Below are 16,723 nucleotides of genomic sequence, written 5' to 3'. Positions count from 1 at the left end.
TAGAGTTTCATGTGATTAGCACAAATACTGAGGCCAGCTTGGAAGAGCTTCACCCTGGCATGCAGAAGGGAGGAAGTCAGAGAAGTCTCAGAACACAGCAACTGCTGAGCTTCAGGCCACATCAGCAAGCGGAGGAGCACAGCAAGCTCTAGAATAAAGTAGCCCTGGTTTGGCATTCGAGCTCCACCTACCTTGGGTAAACCACTGACTCATCCTAATGGTGTGTTCTCTTTTATATGATGGGTGATAACAGTACTCCTCGGTGATTGTAAGATTGCTGTGAAGACTGTACACTACTAAAGCTATTTACCATTATACCGGTCACATAACTGCTTAATAAGAAAAAGTGACTATAACAATCCTAGGCTTTTCTTCATAAACATATTTAATATGAGATGGTTAGCCACTTGCCCGAAGATACACAATCAGATGAGAAGTTACACAGCTACTAATAAGTCCTGGAGGGATCAGGACTTGAACTTTGCCAGCTGCATTTGAGACTCTGTGTTGCTAAAACTCCCCTGCGGCCCAGATGGGAGGGTCAGCCTCTGGGTAGGGAGGCCTCCAGGGAGCACACTGCAGACTGGAGCCATGGGCCTATCTGGACAAGGCTCAGCCTCCACCCTCAAACTGAGGCTGATCCTGAATGCCCCAACCCTTTGATTAACCATGCAACCTGCTCGACTGTTGAAGACCTTGGGAACTGCCATCTTTTCATGAGCCTGGTCTCTGTGCAGCGGCAGGAAGGAGGCAGCCAAGGGCAGTGCGCACGTCCCAGTCCTGACCAGGTTATTACAGTGACGGAGCCACACTTCTCTCCTTCCCGCCTTCTCGGGCCGCAGCTCCGCACGTGCTCATTCTCTTATGCTTTAAGGCGCAAAATGAAAACATACGAGTATAAGAAAGCTTTCTAATAGCTGCAGCACATGCACTTTGAAGTGAGTCCTGTGGGTATGACTTCATCTGTAAAGAGAGTTTACACCAGTGTGAATGCCAGTTTGCTTCCCAAGCGCTGACTGAATTTTTTGAAATAGATCAAAGTGTATTGTGTGAGCATGCACTGTTTGACATTGGACAAAGTACTCTTTTTCAAAATAGACATTTTCCAAAAACATAACTCGCTAGACTAATGGGCAGTGAGAAACCACAATGACTGCCCTGCGCCTTTTCCTTGTGCATCTTGGCCAGAGTCCTTGGGACTTGCCAAATCCGGTCATGCCTGCTTAGCTTGCTCGACTGATTGTGCCAGAAAAGAAAATAAGACACAGATGTATTTGAGCTCTTTGAGATGCCAGTAAGAGAGACAGCTAATGGCTTCATTTCGACCCTCCCCTTCCAGCTGGGCACAGGTGGGGGATAATGAGGTCCCTCTCCCTAATCAAACTCAATTATTTACTACTCTATATAACCGCAAAGACATTCACATTCAGTTTAGAATATAAAACACACCGTGGGTTACTTCCAACCACTGCCACTGGGTATTTATAACAAACTCAAGTGGCTAACAGTTTGCCTTGGCAGGAGTTTAAGTGTGTAAAGTTTTGCAAACTGTTTCTGTTCAAATATGTCCTGCTGAAATGGGGTCCCAGGCGGGGTTCCATAACTGTCAGGTCAGTGAACTGCATAACATCTGAGAACGTATTCACCATGCAGTGCAGACAGGATTTGGGAAATCAAACGCTTCGTTCTATCGCAACCTTCTGAGAAGCCTCTCAGTTTTTTCCACAGCGAGACTGACATTGTATTAATAAACATTACAAGTCACTAGCCTGACATGTACATTGACATTGCAGCAGCTGACAGACTCCAACATAAGCCAAGGGGAGAAGAGAGAAAATCAAAACGAGACACAGGAACTAAACATGGCCAAAGGGGGTGTGTCACAAAACAAATCACATTAATGTCAGAAATGTGAGTCCTAAACTTTTAAGGTATACTGTAATGAAACCAACAATCTAGTATACTCTTTCGATACCAAAAACAGTTGATGGCTAGGTCCTTTTATTGTAAGAATAAAGTGAATCTTGGCACAGTTTCAATAGACATTCTAATGAGCAAAACATACATATTTAGCTTGTCTGACCTTTAAATTCTTAGAAGTACGTAATTAATGCTTTCCATCGATTACTTGCTTCAATATGTCTGTCATTTTAAACAGACACAAAGAAAAATCTTTTCTTTTCTCTAGACAGTAGCTGTTGCCAAAAAGGAAATCAAGTCAGATTTACAAATACAAAATTAAACAGGCTGCGTATGTTACATTTCCACACACGAGGACAATCTGGACAATGAAAATGTTTGCTAATACAACAGTATGAAAAGAAACAACACACAGTTGGTCCTCCATGACTGGAGCAAACAATAACTAACCAGGATAATTTATACCATGTGGCCAGGCCTGCTTACAGAACACAGGCATCTTCCTTCATTCCTTTTCCTATGTTAGCCATGCCTCTCCCAAATAGTATGACCTTGGGGAAGTAACCCCCTGAATTTGATTCTCAGGTTCTATATGAATTGCTTATATATGAAATAAATGAGTCAATGTCTCCTAGAGGCATCAGCGTCAGTGAGTGCACAAAAATGCTCATTTCCTTCTCCAGAAGAGGCCACAAGAGGAGGACAGGCTTCCAGCAGACGGCATACATCCAGGGACTACTCAGGAGACACCATCAAGGCACAGTAGGGATCAGCATCCTGGCTGGTGGGTTAGGTGGCTGACTCCAACATCGCACATGGAAGCCATTTTGGGCTCCTGTTGCTCCACTTCCAACCCAGCTCCCTGTTAACACACCTGGGTAAGAAGTGCAAGACAGCCCAACTGCTCGAGCCCCTACAACCACGTGGGAGACCACGATGACGCTCCTGGTGTGCGGCTTTGTCCTGGCCAGCTCTCAATTGTTCACTCAGCATCTGGGGAGTGAACTGGTGAATGGAAGATCTCTTTTTCTTTCAGTTATCCTTCAACTTTGCTTTTCAAAAATAAATTTACTTCTCCTTAAAAAAAAAGGCAAATGACAACTGCACACCCTTTAGACAAGCCCTCACTGAGGAAAAAGCAATTAATTCTAAGAGGCCCGAGAGTGTGCCTCTGAGAAAGCAGCTCACTCTTCCCTTCCGGTGCAGCCCAGAGGAGCCAGGGCCACCTGTGGGAGCTGCATGGGCCACATGGCCTGAGGCAGCCCTACTCCAGGCTTAGCCACTCCACTGACTCCGTGATGGTTCTTCCCCTAAGATCAACACCCCAAATGACTGCCTTTGCTCTGCATGTCTGGGTTCCTTTCCCACATTCACCTTAACAGATGAGTCATTTTATGGACACCACATAATGGGAGGACAGTTAGCTGCTTCTCCTGACATGTGATCTAGGGGGCCATTTCTCTGACCTTGACTTTTCTTGCTTTTGAGTCTCCTCTCCAGAGCAGGGTCTCAGTGTGAAACTTGAATGCCAACACAAGGAACGTCATGATATCACCACAGTTGTCTTTTTATTGCCATTTGTGAGCTTAATTCAGCTTCACAAATGCGCATCAGTGGAGAAGGAGATGGACCAGACACAACTCAAGCACTGTTCTCTCTGTCCTACAGTCTAAAGTAGCAGCAGGCTTTAGCTTGGCCACTGCCGGCAAAGAGCAATTCCCGGCATGACTTGACACCCAGCTCTACATCTGGTTTTGCAGGCCAGACCACAATCCTTTCATTCTTTTTGTTATTGTTGTTAAAAGATGCATGTATTTACTTTAAATGCAGAGTTAGAGACAGTGAGTGAGGCAAGACAGAGGGAGAGACCTTCCACCCACTTGTTCACTCCTCAAGTGGCCCTAGTTGCTGAAGCTGTGTCTTGCTGAAGCCAGGAGCCTAGAGCTTCCTCTGTATCTCCTCATGGGTGCTTGGGCCATCTTCTGTTACTCTCCCACATACATTATCAGAGATGCTGTATTGGAAGTGGAACAGCCAGGATTTGAACTGGCACTCATATGGGATGCCAGCACCGTAGGTAGCAGCTTAACTCACTTTCTTTCTTCCTAGTGCCCGTCTTTCCCCTCCCACACCCCAATATCCAGACATGACCAACGCTTAACATGACAAGTTAGGGACTTCTGTTGCTATAGACATTTACTGTGCCCAAAATCAACAAATAGCAACAGACAGGAGGAACTTGGTAAAGGAGACAGCTTCCATTATCAAGGTCCTAATTTAAAAGTAGTTAATCCACTCCTCTTCTGACAACCATACTACTGCTACTACTACTACTTCTACCTTTTTTGTTGTTTCTTGGAATTAAAAGATATTTATGTTGGTGCATAAATTAAAAAAAAAGACAATTATTTCCCCCATCATTTTCAATGTTTTTACTTTAACCAAAAAACATTTTGTCATTCAATATCCCTCTTCACTTTAAATAAATACATAGCATTTCGTTGTAAAAGCAAATCAATACTTACGTATCCAAGCTGAGTCCAACATGGTGTTACTGTTAATAACTCTATATCTATCTTGCTAAATTAAAGATTTATTTTAATTTTTATTGGAAAGGCAGATGTAGAGAGAAGCAGAGACAGCAAGAAAGATCCTCTGTGTGCTGTTCACAGCCCAAGTGTCCAGAACGGCCATGTGCTTCTGATGCTTTCCCTCGGGCACAGCCCTGGCTGTCAAATTACTGATGAAATCATCCAGTAAGTACTAACAATCCTGTTGGAAAATGTAACAAAGAACATTTCCAACAGCAATAGGAGCCAAAGAATCCCACTTGTTGTCCTAGGAGATTCCTGGGACCCCAGAAGCATGGAGGGAAGGCTGCACCCAGTCCTGCTACAGTAAGAACTTCTGAAGACCTCCACCTTCAGCTTCTTTCCCATATGGAGTCATTTAAGCTAACTAGTTCTCTTACGCTATAAACAAACATGCAATGCCACAATTTATCATCCTTGCATGGTAAAGATGAAGGGAAATTTAAAATTTTCTTTTGTATGAAGAAATGGATCCACTTCCTAATTTTTCAGTAATGGACCTATATTAATTACATGATTAAAAACCTCAAATGAAGGCTAAATCCCTTTTTACCTTAGTGTAAATTTTTCAAATTGATAAATCTGACAGAGTAAGAATTGCAACTACATAGTAACACTTCCTACATATCAGGATCTGAGCTAAATTAATCCTCACACCATCTTTTTCTGAGGTTCAAGACCTCTGAGGAGTCCACAGGTGAATTCTCAGGCTGTTTCAGAATGTAAAAGCTTGATTTTAATCTAATGAAGATTCTATCAGTTTGTATCTATGTCTAAAGCATTTCTAAATGGACACCCATATTTGAAGGGGTCTCCAAAGAGTAAATGGAAAACACATATTTCTGTAAAAAAAATTGCATAAATTTCAAATTTCTTTCTGTACCAAAATAAATGTGCTTTAATTTTACTTTTCTATAAGCCTTTCAAAGTACCTTTGTGTATACATAAAATTGATGCAATCTTCCATGTTCCCCATTTTCCATCCAATTTGGGTACCCCCAAATCAGAACCTGAAGAAGAAAAATTCAGGAGAGCCACATAGCCCCAAAAGATAGTGGTGAATAAGCAATGAGCTTACTGGGTAAATGAGTGAACAGATGTAGCCCATGCCCATTTGCTTAGCATCATCTATCGCTACCTTCCTAGCCAATGCAGAAACTTAGAATACGGACTACCTAGACCTTAACAGAAAGTTGGCCAGGGCCTCAGGTCAGCTGGTGGGGAGAAGGTGTGTGATCCAAAGGCTAGTTACTTAACACCATTGGCCAGCTTAGAAAAGGCCACATGGTATCATTGCAAGCCACATGCAGTTTGCTGGATAAACAGAATGGTTAGAGAAATCAGTCGGCCCATGTTTTCTATGGCACAGTCTTGCTGATCTCTGATGAGCTATGCTCGTTAGCACACAAGTCACACTGTGGCTAGGGATTAGTCAAGCCAAGAACCCAGTGCACATCAGGCAAAGAAGCATGGGGCAAAACTGGGGAGCAGGGGGCAAAACTGGGGAGTACTCTCTCAGATATGGAACTTTGTTTTCAAGTGAAAATTTCTGGAAAAAACAAAATCAACTGGAAAATATGGCAGGACAAATGCAGAGATTTCTCCTAGCAAAAACCATTTAAAATATGGGTAGTTAGAAATAGATTCATTGTTATAAAGGACAACAATATGGTAATCACGATGCTTTATATAAAAGTCAAAAGAAACCGGAGGCAGCATTATGGTATAACAGAAAAAACTGCTGCCTGCAATGCCCACATCCGTATGAGCCCTGGTTCAAGTCCCAGCTGTTCCATTTCTGATCCAGGTCCCTGCTAACGACCCGAGAAAAGCAGTGGAAGACGGCCCAAGTGTTTGGGGTGGCCCTTCCACCCATGTAGGAGACCTGGTGAAGCTCCTGGCTTTGGTCTGGTGCAGCTCTGGCCACTGCGGCCATTTGGAGTATGAACAAACAGATGGAAACCCTCTTTCTCTGTCTCTCCCCTCCGTTCTTTAATTCTGACTTTGAAATATATAAATAAATCCTTAAAAATTAAATCAAAAGACACAAGCTGACAAGTACAATATTTAGCTTCCCTTTAACCAAACATCAGCAACTTAATTTCAGAGAAACAACACCTGTTGCCCAGAAGCTGTTTCTTCATGCCTCATTGATATGATAGTTCTGGTTGAGTTTAATGGTAATCTTAATGAAGCTGTATAAAACATGGAATTTATAGCTAGGAAATTGCAGACCCTTATAACTAAATTTCTGTATTTGTATCTGTTCAAATAGTATTATAATAACAAAACGGCTAAAACCTGCCTCGGTTCAATAAGTTATTCCAATTTGCCTTTTTTTTTTCCAGTTAAGCTAAGCAATGTTCACCTTAACTCTTCCCTTCCTCTGCAGTAATGCTCTAAGAACAGGCAGAAGAGACATACAGATAAGCAACAAGGCCAGGCAGTTATCTACTTAGTACTGTTAGAGTAATGGAGCCATGCTCGGCACTGTGGGCGCACAGATGATGCAGCTCCTACCCTCACAGGGTCAGCTGATTAATAACAACACTCACAGAAGCCAACATTTAAGATGGCACCTACAGATGCCAGGTACTGTTTGAAGTTCTTTACATATATTAGGCCATTCAGTCCTCACCTCCATTTAACTGAGCCACAGAAGAACCAAGTAATCCATCCACAGGCACGCACCCCAGCAACAGCCAGGTCAGCATGGGCATCCATGCAGTGCGCCTCTGGAACCCAATGTGCTCTCACCTACTGCACACAGCAGCTGAATGTGTGCCTTGCGACAGCGGGACCTGCCTGAATCACTAAGCCCCTGCCCTCATTTCCAAGCACAGTGTTGGAAAGGGTCTAGACTCAGAGTTAGAAACAGGGTCAAGTCCAAGCTGGAGAAAACACAGTTCAGTCTTAGTCTCTAGGTCTTTTAACTGGTCATAATAAAAACTTGGCTACCTAAGGTTAAGTGAGACGACATATGCGTGGTTGGCTGTTAGTAAATACTAGTTCACTCCATGTAGTCAAGCCTATTTCAATGCCTTCCCAGCTACTCTGCCCCCTCTCTGCGTCGCTACTAGGAGAGAGACGCAAGGATCAGATGAGGGAAATGGAGACAGCAATGGCGTCACTTATGTTGCTGGGGTTTTCTTCTGTAAAATTCAAGACACACTCGGAAGATCTCTCTGCCCTGCATTTGCAGGATGAGTTTTTCCAAGTTAAATTACAGAACAGAAAGCATGTGAATGGGAGACTGTGAAAACAAAAACAAAATACCCACAGGGTAAGTGGTCAATAATCTATTATTTCATCAGACAACTGAGGAAAAAAATTACTGACATTTTTGTGCTGAATGTTCACATAAAAAAATTTCATTTTACTTCATGTTTTCAGAAACACTCCAGACACGTCAAACTCATTTGAACTTTAAAACAGAAAAAGGATTGAAGTGTATGTGTGAGTTTGGGAGTAGGGATTCAGGAGGTATTAAAAAACCAAAACCCAGCACCAAGTTTTTTTTTTTTTTTTTAAAGATTTATTCAGTTTATTACAAAGTCAGATATACAGAGAGGAGGAGAGACAGAGAGGAAGATCTTCCATCCGATGATTCACTCCCCAAGTGAGCCGCAACAGCCGGTGCGCGCCAATCCGAAGCCGGGAACCAGGAACCTCTTCTGGGTCTCCCACGCGGGTGCAGGGTCCCAAAGCTTTGGGCCGTCCTTGACTGCTTTCCCAGGCCACAAGCAGGGAGCTGGATGGGAAGTGGAGCTGCCGGGATTAGAACCGGCGCCCATATGGGATCCCGGGGTGTTCAAGGCAAGGACCCCCAGCCGCCAGGTCATGCCGTCGGGCCCAACCCAGCACCAAGTTTAAAGCCACCGTTAATTCTCTGCCTCCTCCTCTGCAGAAGGTGGGGTGGGCAGGCGCCTCAGCTGCTTCTCCTGGGAGGTATAAATATCTCCGCCCCAGTCCCAAGCCACTGTAAAGCTCTGATTTGCAGGGCGTTGGGCCGAGGGTGAGACACATGCACCTCATTAAGAAGTGCTTGGGCAGCACTGAGCTCAAGCTCCTGATTCCAGCCTCCTGCTAATGTGCAGATCAGGCTGCTGGCTCTCAGCTCCTGCCTTCAGCAAGGCATCTGGGGATGGCAACTAGGTCCATCTCCTTTCATATGCTCTGGCTTTACAAAGCATTTCCAGTTCAAAAGATTGCTATAATCACTTCTTAATTCTTAAGGAGTAATCTTCTTCTTGTCAGTTATTAACAATTCTTAACAATAAAAAAATAAAAGTGAAAACTACAGAAATGCCATTACAAAAACCTTTTAAAACAGAAAAAGGCTGGGGCCAGTGTGTTGGTTCAATTGGTCAATTCTCCCCCTCGAGCACAGGCATCTGATATGGGCACCAGTTCGTGTGGCAGCTGGTCCACTTCTCATCCAGCTCCCTGCTTGTGGCCTGGGAAGGCAGTCGAGGACGGCTTAGGTCCTTGGGCCCCTGTACCTGCGTGAGAGACCCAAAGGAAGCTCCTGACTCTGGATCAGCTCAGCTCTGGTCGTTGCGGCCCTTTGGGGGATGAACCAGCAGATGGAAGATCTCTCTCCCTCTTTCTTCTCTCTCTGTACATCTGCCTTTCAAATAAATATTTTTAAAAAAGGAAAGAACCATAATGACAACATCTTGAAAAGTGTTAATAAAACTGAAACAAGTTTTATGAATCCTGCTGGTAGCATGAACTGATACACTTTTTAGAGGATTTTTATCAATAAAAAGTGAGATTCCAATGAAGCTTCAACTGCCTCTCTTGTCTCCAACTCAGAGGAAATGAGAGGGACACATGTGAGCTGCACAGCAGTTACTCAGGGAAGCCAAAGCAAGGGACAGTCCAAGCATTTTGTGATAGGCTTTCTCTCACCCCCACAACTTTCCATTTATTTTGCTTATCCCATTTTAATTATTTTTTTACAACTATGTCGCCCCACTAGAGAGTAATCTCCAGGAGAGTGCGGCTGTCCCTGCCTAGATCTTTGGCACATAATACAGGTTGTAGGAATGAAGAACAAACATCAAAATATTTCTAATGTTAAGTACAATTAATGCAAAATTCTAAGTATACTGGGAGAGAAACAGTTATGTGTGTGTATTCACAAGAAAATAATTATACATCACTAAAAGGAGTTAAATCAGATGGCGTGGTCTTAGCAAACCTGCAGTTCTGAGTACACGCTGAGGTTGTTACTCTGTGCCTCTGAAAAGGTGGGAAACCCTTGCTGATGCACACATGGCCAGACAGGGCTGAGGTGACCTGGGGAGGCCCAGGGACACTCCTGGCTTGCTCCCAGGCATCTTGCTGTTCTCTTTGCTCACTGGTTGAGAGACCCCACACACTCAAGGATCAGATGCAGCTCAACCCTATTTGCAGTTCAAATTTCAAACAGAGGCAGTATGTTTTAAAGAGACGGGGAAAAGGTCTGGGGAAGCAATCCTTTTCCTGGATGATGAATTTGCTGACTCCGAGCAGCAGGGGGTGCCAAAGGGAACACTATTGTTCCCGGGAGATGGCCAGGACTGGCAAGGCAGCCCAGCTTTTAAAAGCCAGGGTTACCAGCCATATGTTGGCAGTGAAAAACAGGGCAAACGAAGACTCTAAGATGGACTATGCCAACCAGTGGATTCTGCAGCGACCTCATCGTGCTTGGAATGGCGAGATTGGCAGCGATTCAGAACTGCTGAACAATGAACACAACTTGAGCAGGACCCCTGGAGCATGCCCCACATCCGGGACCTGGGGAGGGTGGGAGACTGGGTGGGGCATCTCCCTTTATCCCTGATACAGGAAAAAAATGTGTGGAAATAATAGTCTTACCCACTTTTCTATAACCCTTGAACCTTTGTGCCCTAATTAACTAAAATTGTCAAAAAAAGGAGAAAAAAAAAGCCAGGTTTAGAGTGCCAGGCCTGAATGCTGGAACCTCCGTTCACAATGGGGCCATGCGGCTGAAAACTCAGGAGCTCGGGAGCTTTCAATGTGCAGAAACTGTTTCTCTTCTTGATGGTTAGCATTTCCTTCATTGTCAGTGTAGGCAACAAAGAGGAGTGGCAGCAGCAGTGCTGGGACTGTCATGAACGGAGATCACAGCCAACAGCACAGCACACTGTAGGTGCTGCCCATGTCACACACACCTTGTAACTCCGCACTACTTTGAAGGGACAGACTTCGGGAGGGACTCTAACTGCAGCTGGATCTTACTATATATACTGCTGGCAAATATATCCCATTTAACTTCTCTTGATCAGCATCTGTAAAGCATATGAGTTTTGTTTACTTTCGAGGCAGAGAAATTATAAGACAGAGGTATTGATTATTGGTTTATTTCCCAAATAGCTGCAATTGTTTTGCTTGACTGAAGCCAATTAGTAAAGCCTTGCATACTACTGTATCACCATTAGTTTAGTAAACTGGTAACTTTAACAGGGGTGGGCATCCAGCTTAGCAGTTCAGATGGGAGCAGGGAGGGGACGAGATCTTCCATCTTACTGGTTCAATCCCCCAATTGCCCACAACAGCTAGAACTGGATTAGGCTAAAGCCAGGAATCCAAAACTCCTCTGCATTTCTTGCATGGTTTACAGAGACTCAAGCACTCAGCCATTATCTGTTTCCTCCCAAGCACATTAGCAGGATACTGGACTGAGGTGGAGTGGGACTGATACCAGGCATTCTGACCCAGGACGTGGAGTGGGACTGGCATCCCAGGCATTCCGACCCAGGATATGGAAGGGGACTGCATCCCAGGCATTCTGACCCAGGATGTGGAGTGGGACTGGATCCCAGGCATTCTGATATAGGATGCTGAGAGGGAGGTGCAACTGCAACCCAGGCATTCTGATAAAGAATGTATGCTTCCCAAGCAGCATGTTAACTAATTGGGTCTGGACCACAATGCCCACCCTGAAAGAAGACCACTTCCTGGGCCCTAACCATCCCACATCTGTCTGCGGGGCCTGCTTGTAGACATGACATTCGGGGATCTTCCTGATAGACGCATCTGAAGAGCAATCTGAGGCAGTGTAGGTGAGGAAGCAGGCCATCCAAGCTGATACTGTCACTAGAGGTAACCACTACACCCAAACTCCCCTGAAACCAAATGTCCTTCAGTTTCAGAACACAATCAAGACTCAGACCCGAGGCGCTAGGACACAGACACAAGATCCCAAGATGAATAACAGAGTGAGTACTCACATTCGAACAAACAGTGATTCCTTGGACGTCAGACCAGGAGATGAATACTTCTCCACCAGGGCCAAAGTGCTGAAGCCAAACTTATGAATGGGCTCATTGGAGTCCAGCGGGGGGAAGTCTGTGTCTACCTCTCCATCATCCTCAGCAATATGCAGGCAGTAGGCACTGACATTGTCACTGAAAGGAAAACACAAAGGCGGTGACCACAGGGTAGGAGAGGGACAACAAGGTCAGAGGGTGTGGGAAGAACAAGCAAGCTGAGGACATGACATTCTTCGCCAAGCCCGGGGTTACAGTGGGAATTCCCAAACCCTACCTTCATCTGACAGTGGGAAGGAAGGGCATTTGTCCTCATATTTACTGAGCACCTGATGTGGACAAGACACTGAGTCCTTTAGATCAAAGGGAAGATGCAGTATCAGCCCTAAAGGAAGCTTACAGTACAGTTGGGGGCTGAGGTGGGGGGAAGCAAGCACCACACTAACTATCACACAACTGTAAATACAACAGCCCTTCCCACGGCTTCAGCAGGTCTGTCAGTACTCCCAGATCCCGCAGCCGCTGCTCCCTCGAGGGACGAGGCCTAAGGCTGAGAAACAGTGGGAAACCACACCGACCCAGAGATGGTCCTGAGAGCTGGGGGAGTGCTGCTGAGGCTGGGATGCCACTTGGGATGCCTGCACCCATACTGGAGGCCTGGATTTGAGTCCAAGCTCCACTTTGGATTCCACTTTCCTACCAATGCGCATCCAAGGCGGAGGATGGGGGACAGGTGACAGCTCAGGGACTGAAGTCCAGGTTCCTGGCTTTGGCAAGCATTTGGAGAGTGACACAGCAAAGCAACGATCTGTCTGGGCTTGTCTTTCTACACTTCAAACAATGATAAAAATTTTTTAAAGTAAAGCTTAAAAAAATCTTGAAATCAGTATTCACATTCCAAACCACTCTGCATAAGAGCTCAATGTTTGAAACTGCTGGCATTCAGAAGCTCACGCTGCAGAAGCATGGATCTGACGGTTTACCAAGTGGTAGAATTCTAAATTCTGGAGCTTAAATTTGGAGTTTTAATTACATGATTGATGTTTAAATTAATTAATTGCAAAGTGTATGCTAATTGTTTAATTGGTTGCTTGATCTATATAGATCATTTTTTGAATTAAATGAGTTGATTTACCAAGTTTATTGATTGGATGTGACAATGAATTATTTCACTGACTACCTGATTTGCAATTTTCCCAATTAATTCACAAATCTTTAGCTGCAACTCTGCTTACTGAGACAGACTATTTCAGGGGATCTATACTCAATGAGCCTGTCACGACTAAGAAATATTTATTGTATAAAACAGGTAATAGAACAAATTAAAATTAACGGAAACTGTAAATTTACTAAGTAGATGGATAACCCAAAAGTAATCTGGCTATGTTTGTCACTATAAATTTAATGGATTTGCAATGTTGTTAAAAATTCTCAAATTCATTTCTCAACAGCACGTGAGAAAGCGTTGCAACAAGGATCCAACTTAAACACAAAACCACTGAAGAAGCAGAGGAAAGCACTTCAGTGGAGGAAAATGTCAGGTGTGTGTGACTGTGTTCAAAGCCCAGCTGAGCGGCTTCCTCCCGCCTAATTCACCTCCGGGTCAGTTTGCGCTTTAGCAGCTCAGGGGCTGCAGACCTGAGGAGATCACAGCAGCGGTGTCCCGTGTACAACAGTAAAATAATAACGTTTGATGGAAATTAACTTTGAAAGTTATAAAAATCCTCAGAAGTAAACTGCAGGTGCACACTGGAGTCACCAAGCAGCAACGAAGCTGAGCAGAACGCCTTGGGAACAGCCCCCTGCACCTGGACACGGCAGCCACTGCGGCCCCAGGGTTTCGTGAACAGGGCAGACACTGATGAAGCAAGCGACAGACAGTGCCATGCAAATCAACCTGAGGAGTGTCTGTGACCACCCAGCAACACAGAGGTTCAAGGGCAAATAATAAGATGCTGAATCAAGGCAGAAAGTCAAACACTGACATCAGAAGAACTCTGCTGTGACTGTCGAGAGACACCTCCAAACCTCCTCCAAACAACTTCCACAAAAGCCTGCAAGGTCTGAGTCTCGGCTCCATCACTCACACGCCACTTGACACTCCTGAGCTTCAGGATCCATCCCCCTTCCACTTGAAAGATTTATTTATTCACTTGATGGGCAGAATGACAGCGTGAAAGAGATCTTTCTTCATTGGTTCATTCCACACATGACTGCAGCAGCCAGGCAACAGCAGGGGAGCTCACTGCTTGTGGTGCCCACATCTCCTCTCACACTGAAGCGGCAGCTCAAGTCGTGGCGGCTCTGTTTCCTATTTGGCTTGCTGCTAACACATGTGACGAGCAGCAGATGACAGTCCCTGTCACATAGGACACAGGGATGGAATTCTTGGCTCCTGTTTTGGCCTCTGCATGTTTACTGAAGGGAAAACTGGCTTGCATGTAGAAGGCAATTAACAAACACTTGTTAAATGAATGAATATATAAAGGCTGGCACGGTGGGGCTGGGGTTAAGCTGCCATCTGATGCTCTGGCATCCCATATGGGTGCCAGTTCAAATTCCTGGCTGCTCCACTTCTGATCCAGCTCCTTGCTAGTGTGCCTGGGAAGCAGTAGAAGATGGCTCAAGTCCTCAGATCCCAGAACCCCTGTGGCAGACCTGGATGAACCTCTGGTCCCTGGCTTCAGCCTGGACCAGACCTGGCTGTTGTGGCCATTCTGGGAAGACCTCTTTCTCTCTCCCTCTCTGTAAGTCTTTTACATAAATACTTTTCAGAAAATGAATGAATATACAAACACAGTCTTAGTCACTATACAAAATAAATAAAGGGCACTACCAGCAAGGCAGGTGTTGAGGAGGAGCTTTGGTTTTCATCTCTTGTTACAGTGATAGCTGTTAACTAGATGGGGCTTCTGGGCAATGCACAGGTAGCAGCAACTATAGGTGAACACAGCGAGAAGACAACACAGGATGTACAGACTTTTTATAACACATTAAGATGTGATTACTGACATATCATATATTTATGGAGGAAAAACTGACCAATGAGTTGAATCAAGCTTCCAGCTTACAGACATGAAACTAGAAATAAATGTACTAAAAGCTTACAAAGATCATATTTACATTTTTAAAAATATTTATTTTTATTGGAATGGTAAAAATACAGAGAGGAGGAGAGACAGAGAAGAAGATCTTCCGTCTGATGATTCATTCCCCAAGTGACCACAATGGCTGGAGCTGAGCCAATCCGAAGCCAGGAGCCAGGAGCTCTTCCGGGTCTCCCATGCGGGTGCAGGGTCCCAAGGCTTTGGGCCGTTCTTGACTGCTTTCCCAGACCATAAGCAGGGAGCTGGATGGGAACCAGGGCCGCCGGGATTAGAACTGGCAACCGTATGGGATCCTGGTGTGTTCAAGGCGAGGACTTTAACCTTTATGCTATTGCACCGGGCCCAATCATACTTACATTTAAGCAATAAGCACATTTTTTCTAATTTTCTGTTTTTCCAAATGCCTCATGTATGCAAAATTTTCCTTTTCTTTATGAGATATTTTATAAAGGTAAGCCATACTTATTATGCACAATGTAGAAATAAAGAACAGGACAAGAAACGAAGGACATAGCTCAGTGCACGAGACAGATACACTGGTCCTAAGGCCCTGAGCACTGTCGCTCTCACCCCCATGCCTGGATTCCTTTGGCGTCATTTCCTAAATTCTGGAATTATGGAAGGAAAAGTCTTATCTACTGCATTAGGGCCTGGTGAGAACTGATCAACCTTACCAACGGTACCCGACAGGAAACCACTCACTTGTGCCAAGATCTCATCTACTCGTCTCAGGCTCCTGATTGCACAGAGGCAGAAACGCCTCACCGAGGCACGGCAGACAGCACGAGGCAAGACCTGAAACTCTTGCTTCTCAGTCACTAGATCAAAAGACTAACAAATGAATACAGGAGACCCGAATAAACAAGAAGCAATTTGAGAATTGGGCTAGCACAGAGGGAATAATCCCCTTTAGAGACCAGGGTGTCTACAGACAATTAGAACTTTGAATAATCAATGAATGCAAAAATAAACCTGCTACCAAAAGAGACCCTGCTGTGTGTGTATATCTAATGACTAGAACAACTAAATTATAATGATCCAGGCTCCATTAAACCAGGCTGATTTTTTTTTTTAGAGAAACTTTTCATTTAATTGTCGACCAACATTCAAAGGCCTGTATGATTTTAAGAAGAGAAAGATGCCCAGAGCCCACACAGAGATGATATTTAATTCATCTCTGGAAATCCAAGCATATTCTGGGGGAGTATGTCAGATTTCTACCAAATGGGATCTGACACGTTCAATTTACATACTCATAAAAATCCACTCATCTTTGGACAATGCAAAACACACTTAACTATGATGATCAGAGAGATGAAAGCGCATTGTTTACTTAACAAAACACAAAGTGTGTGTCTTTTTGAAATGTTCAGAGTCCTCGTCATTCAGGCTTTGGTATTTATCCTGACGATGGAGTCAACGGTATGAGTGATCAGACAAGCTCTGAGTGTTGAGGTTTCTAACATATCCTTCACTCCAAAACCCTCACGGAGCAGGGAGTAGAAACTGCTGAATAACACCAGGAAGTCTGTTAAGCACAGCAAACTCACAACAAAAACAGCTAAGTGGCTTTTTCTAGTAGATTAGTTCTAAGGAGAAAATGACCTTCATGATGCTGAGAGGCCTATTGTCATGTCTTCCAAGTTCTTATTTTTTTTTTTTTTAACTTACATGGACAGTCAGATTTATAGGTTTTTCCTTTTTAAAAAAATTTCCCAATTTTGTTAAGACCATCAACCTTCAGATTAAAGAAAGTTCAATGAATTCTGAACAAAATAAAGGTAAACTTCAAACCCAGCACCAAATTGTTTAGGAATACATATAG

At 44.3% G+C, this 16,723-nt stretch overlaps 1 protein-coding gene across 6 annotated transcripts in view; it reads right to left on the bottom strand.

The window, feature by feature from the left end:
• Positions 1-16,723, bottom strand: part of MAPKAP1 (MAPK associated protein 1) — a 220,409-nt gene that overhangs the window by 96,022 nt on the left and 107,664 nt on the right. For all 6 annotated transcript variants that reach the window (XM_058672119.1, XM_058672117.1, XM_004593568.4 and 3 more), the window contains one exon: positions 11,753-11,929. In XM_058672119.1, the coding sequence (XP_058528102.1) occupies positions 11,753-11,929 (177 nt within the window). The remainder of the gene's footprint in view (positions 1-11,752; positions 11,930-16,723) is intronic.

Source organism: Ochotona princeps, chromosome 14 (genome assembly GCF_030435755.1).
Source record: "Ochotona princeps isolate mOchPri1 chromosome 14, mOchPri1.hap1, whole genome shotgun sequence".
Taxonomy (NCBI): domain Eukaryota; kingdom Metazoa; phylum Chordata; class Mammalia; order Lagomorpha; family Ochotonidae; genus Ochotona; species Ochotona princeps.
This window is presented reverse-complemented; position numbering and strand designations above follow the sequence as displayed.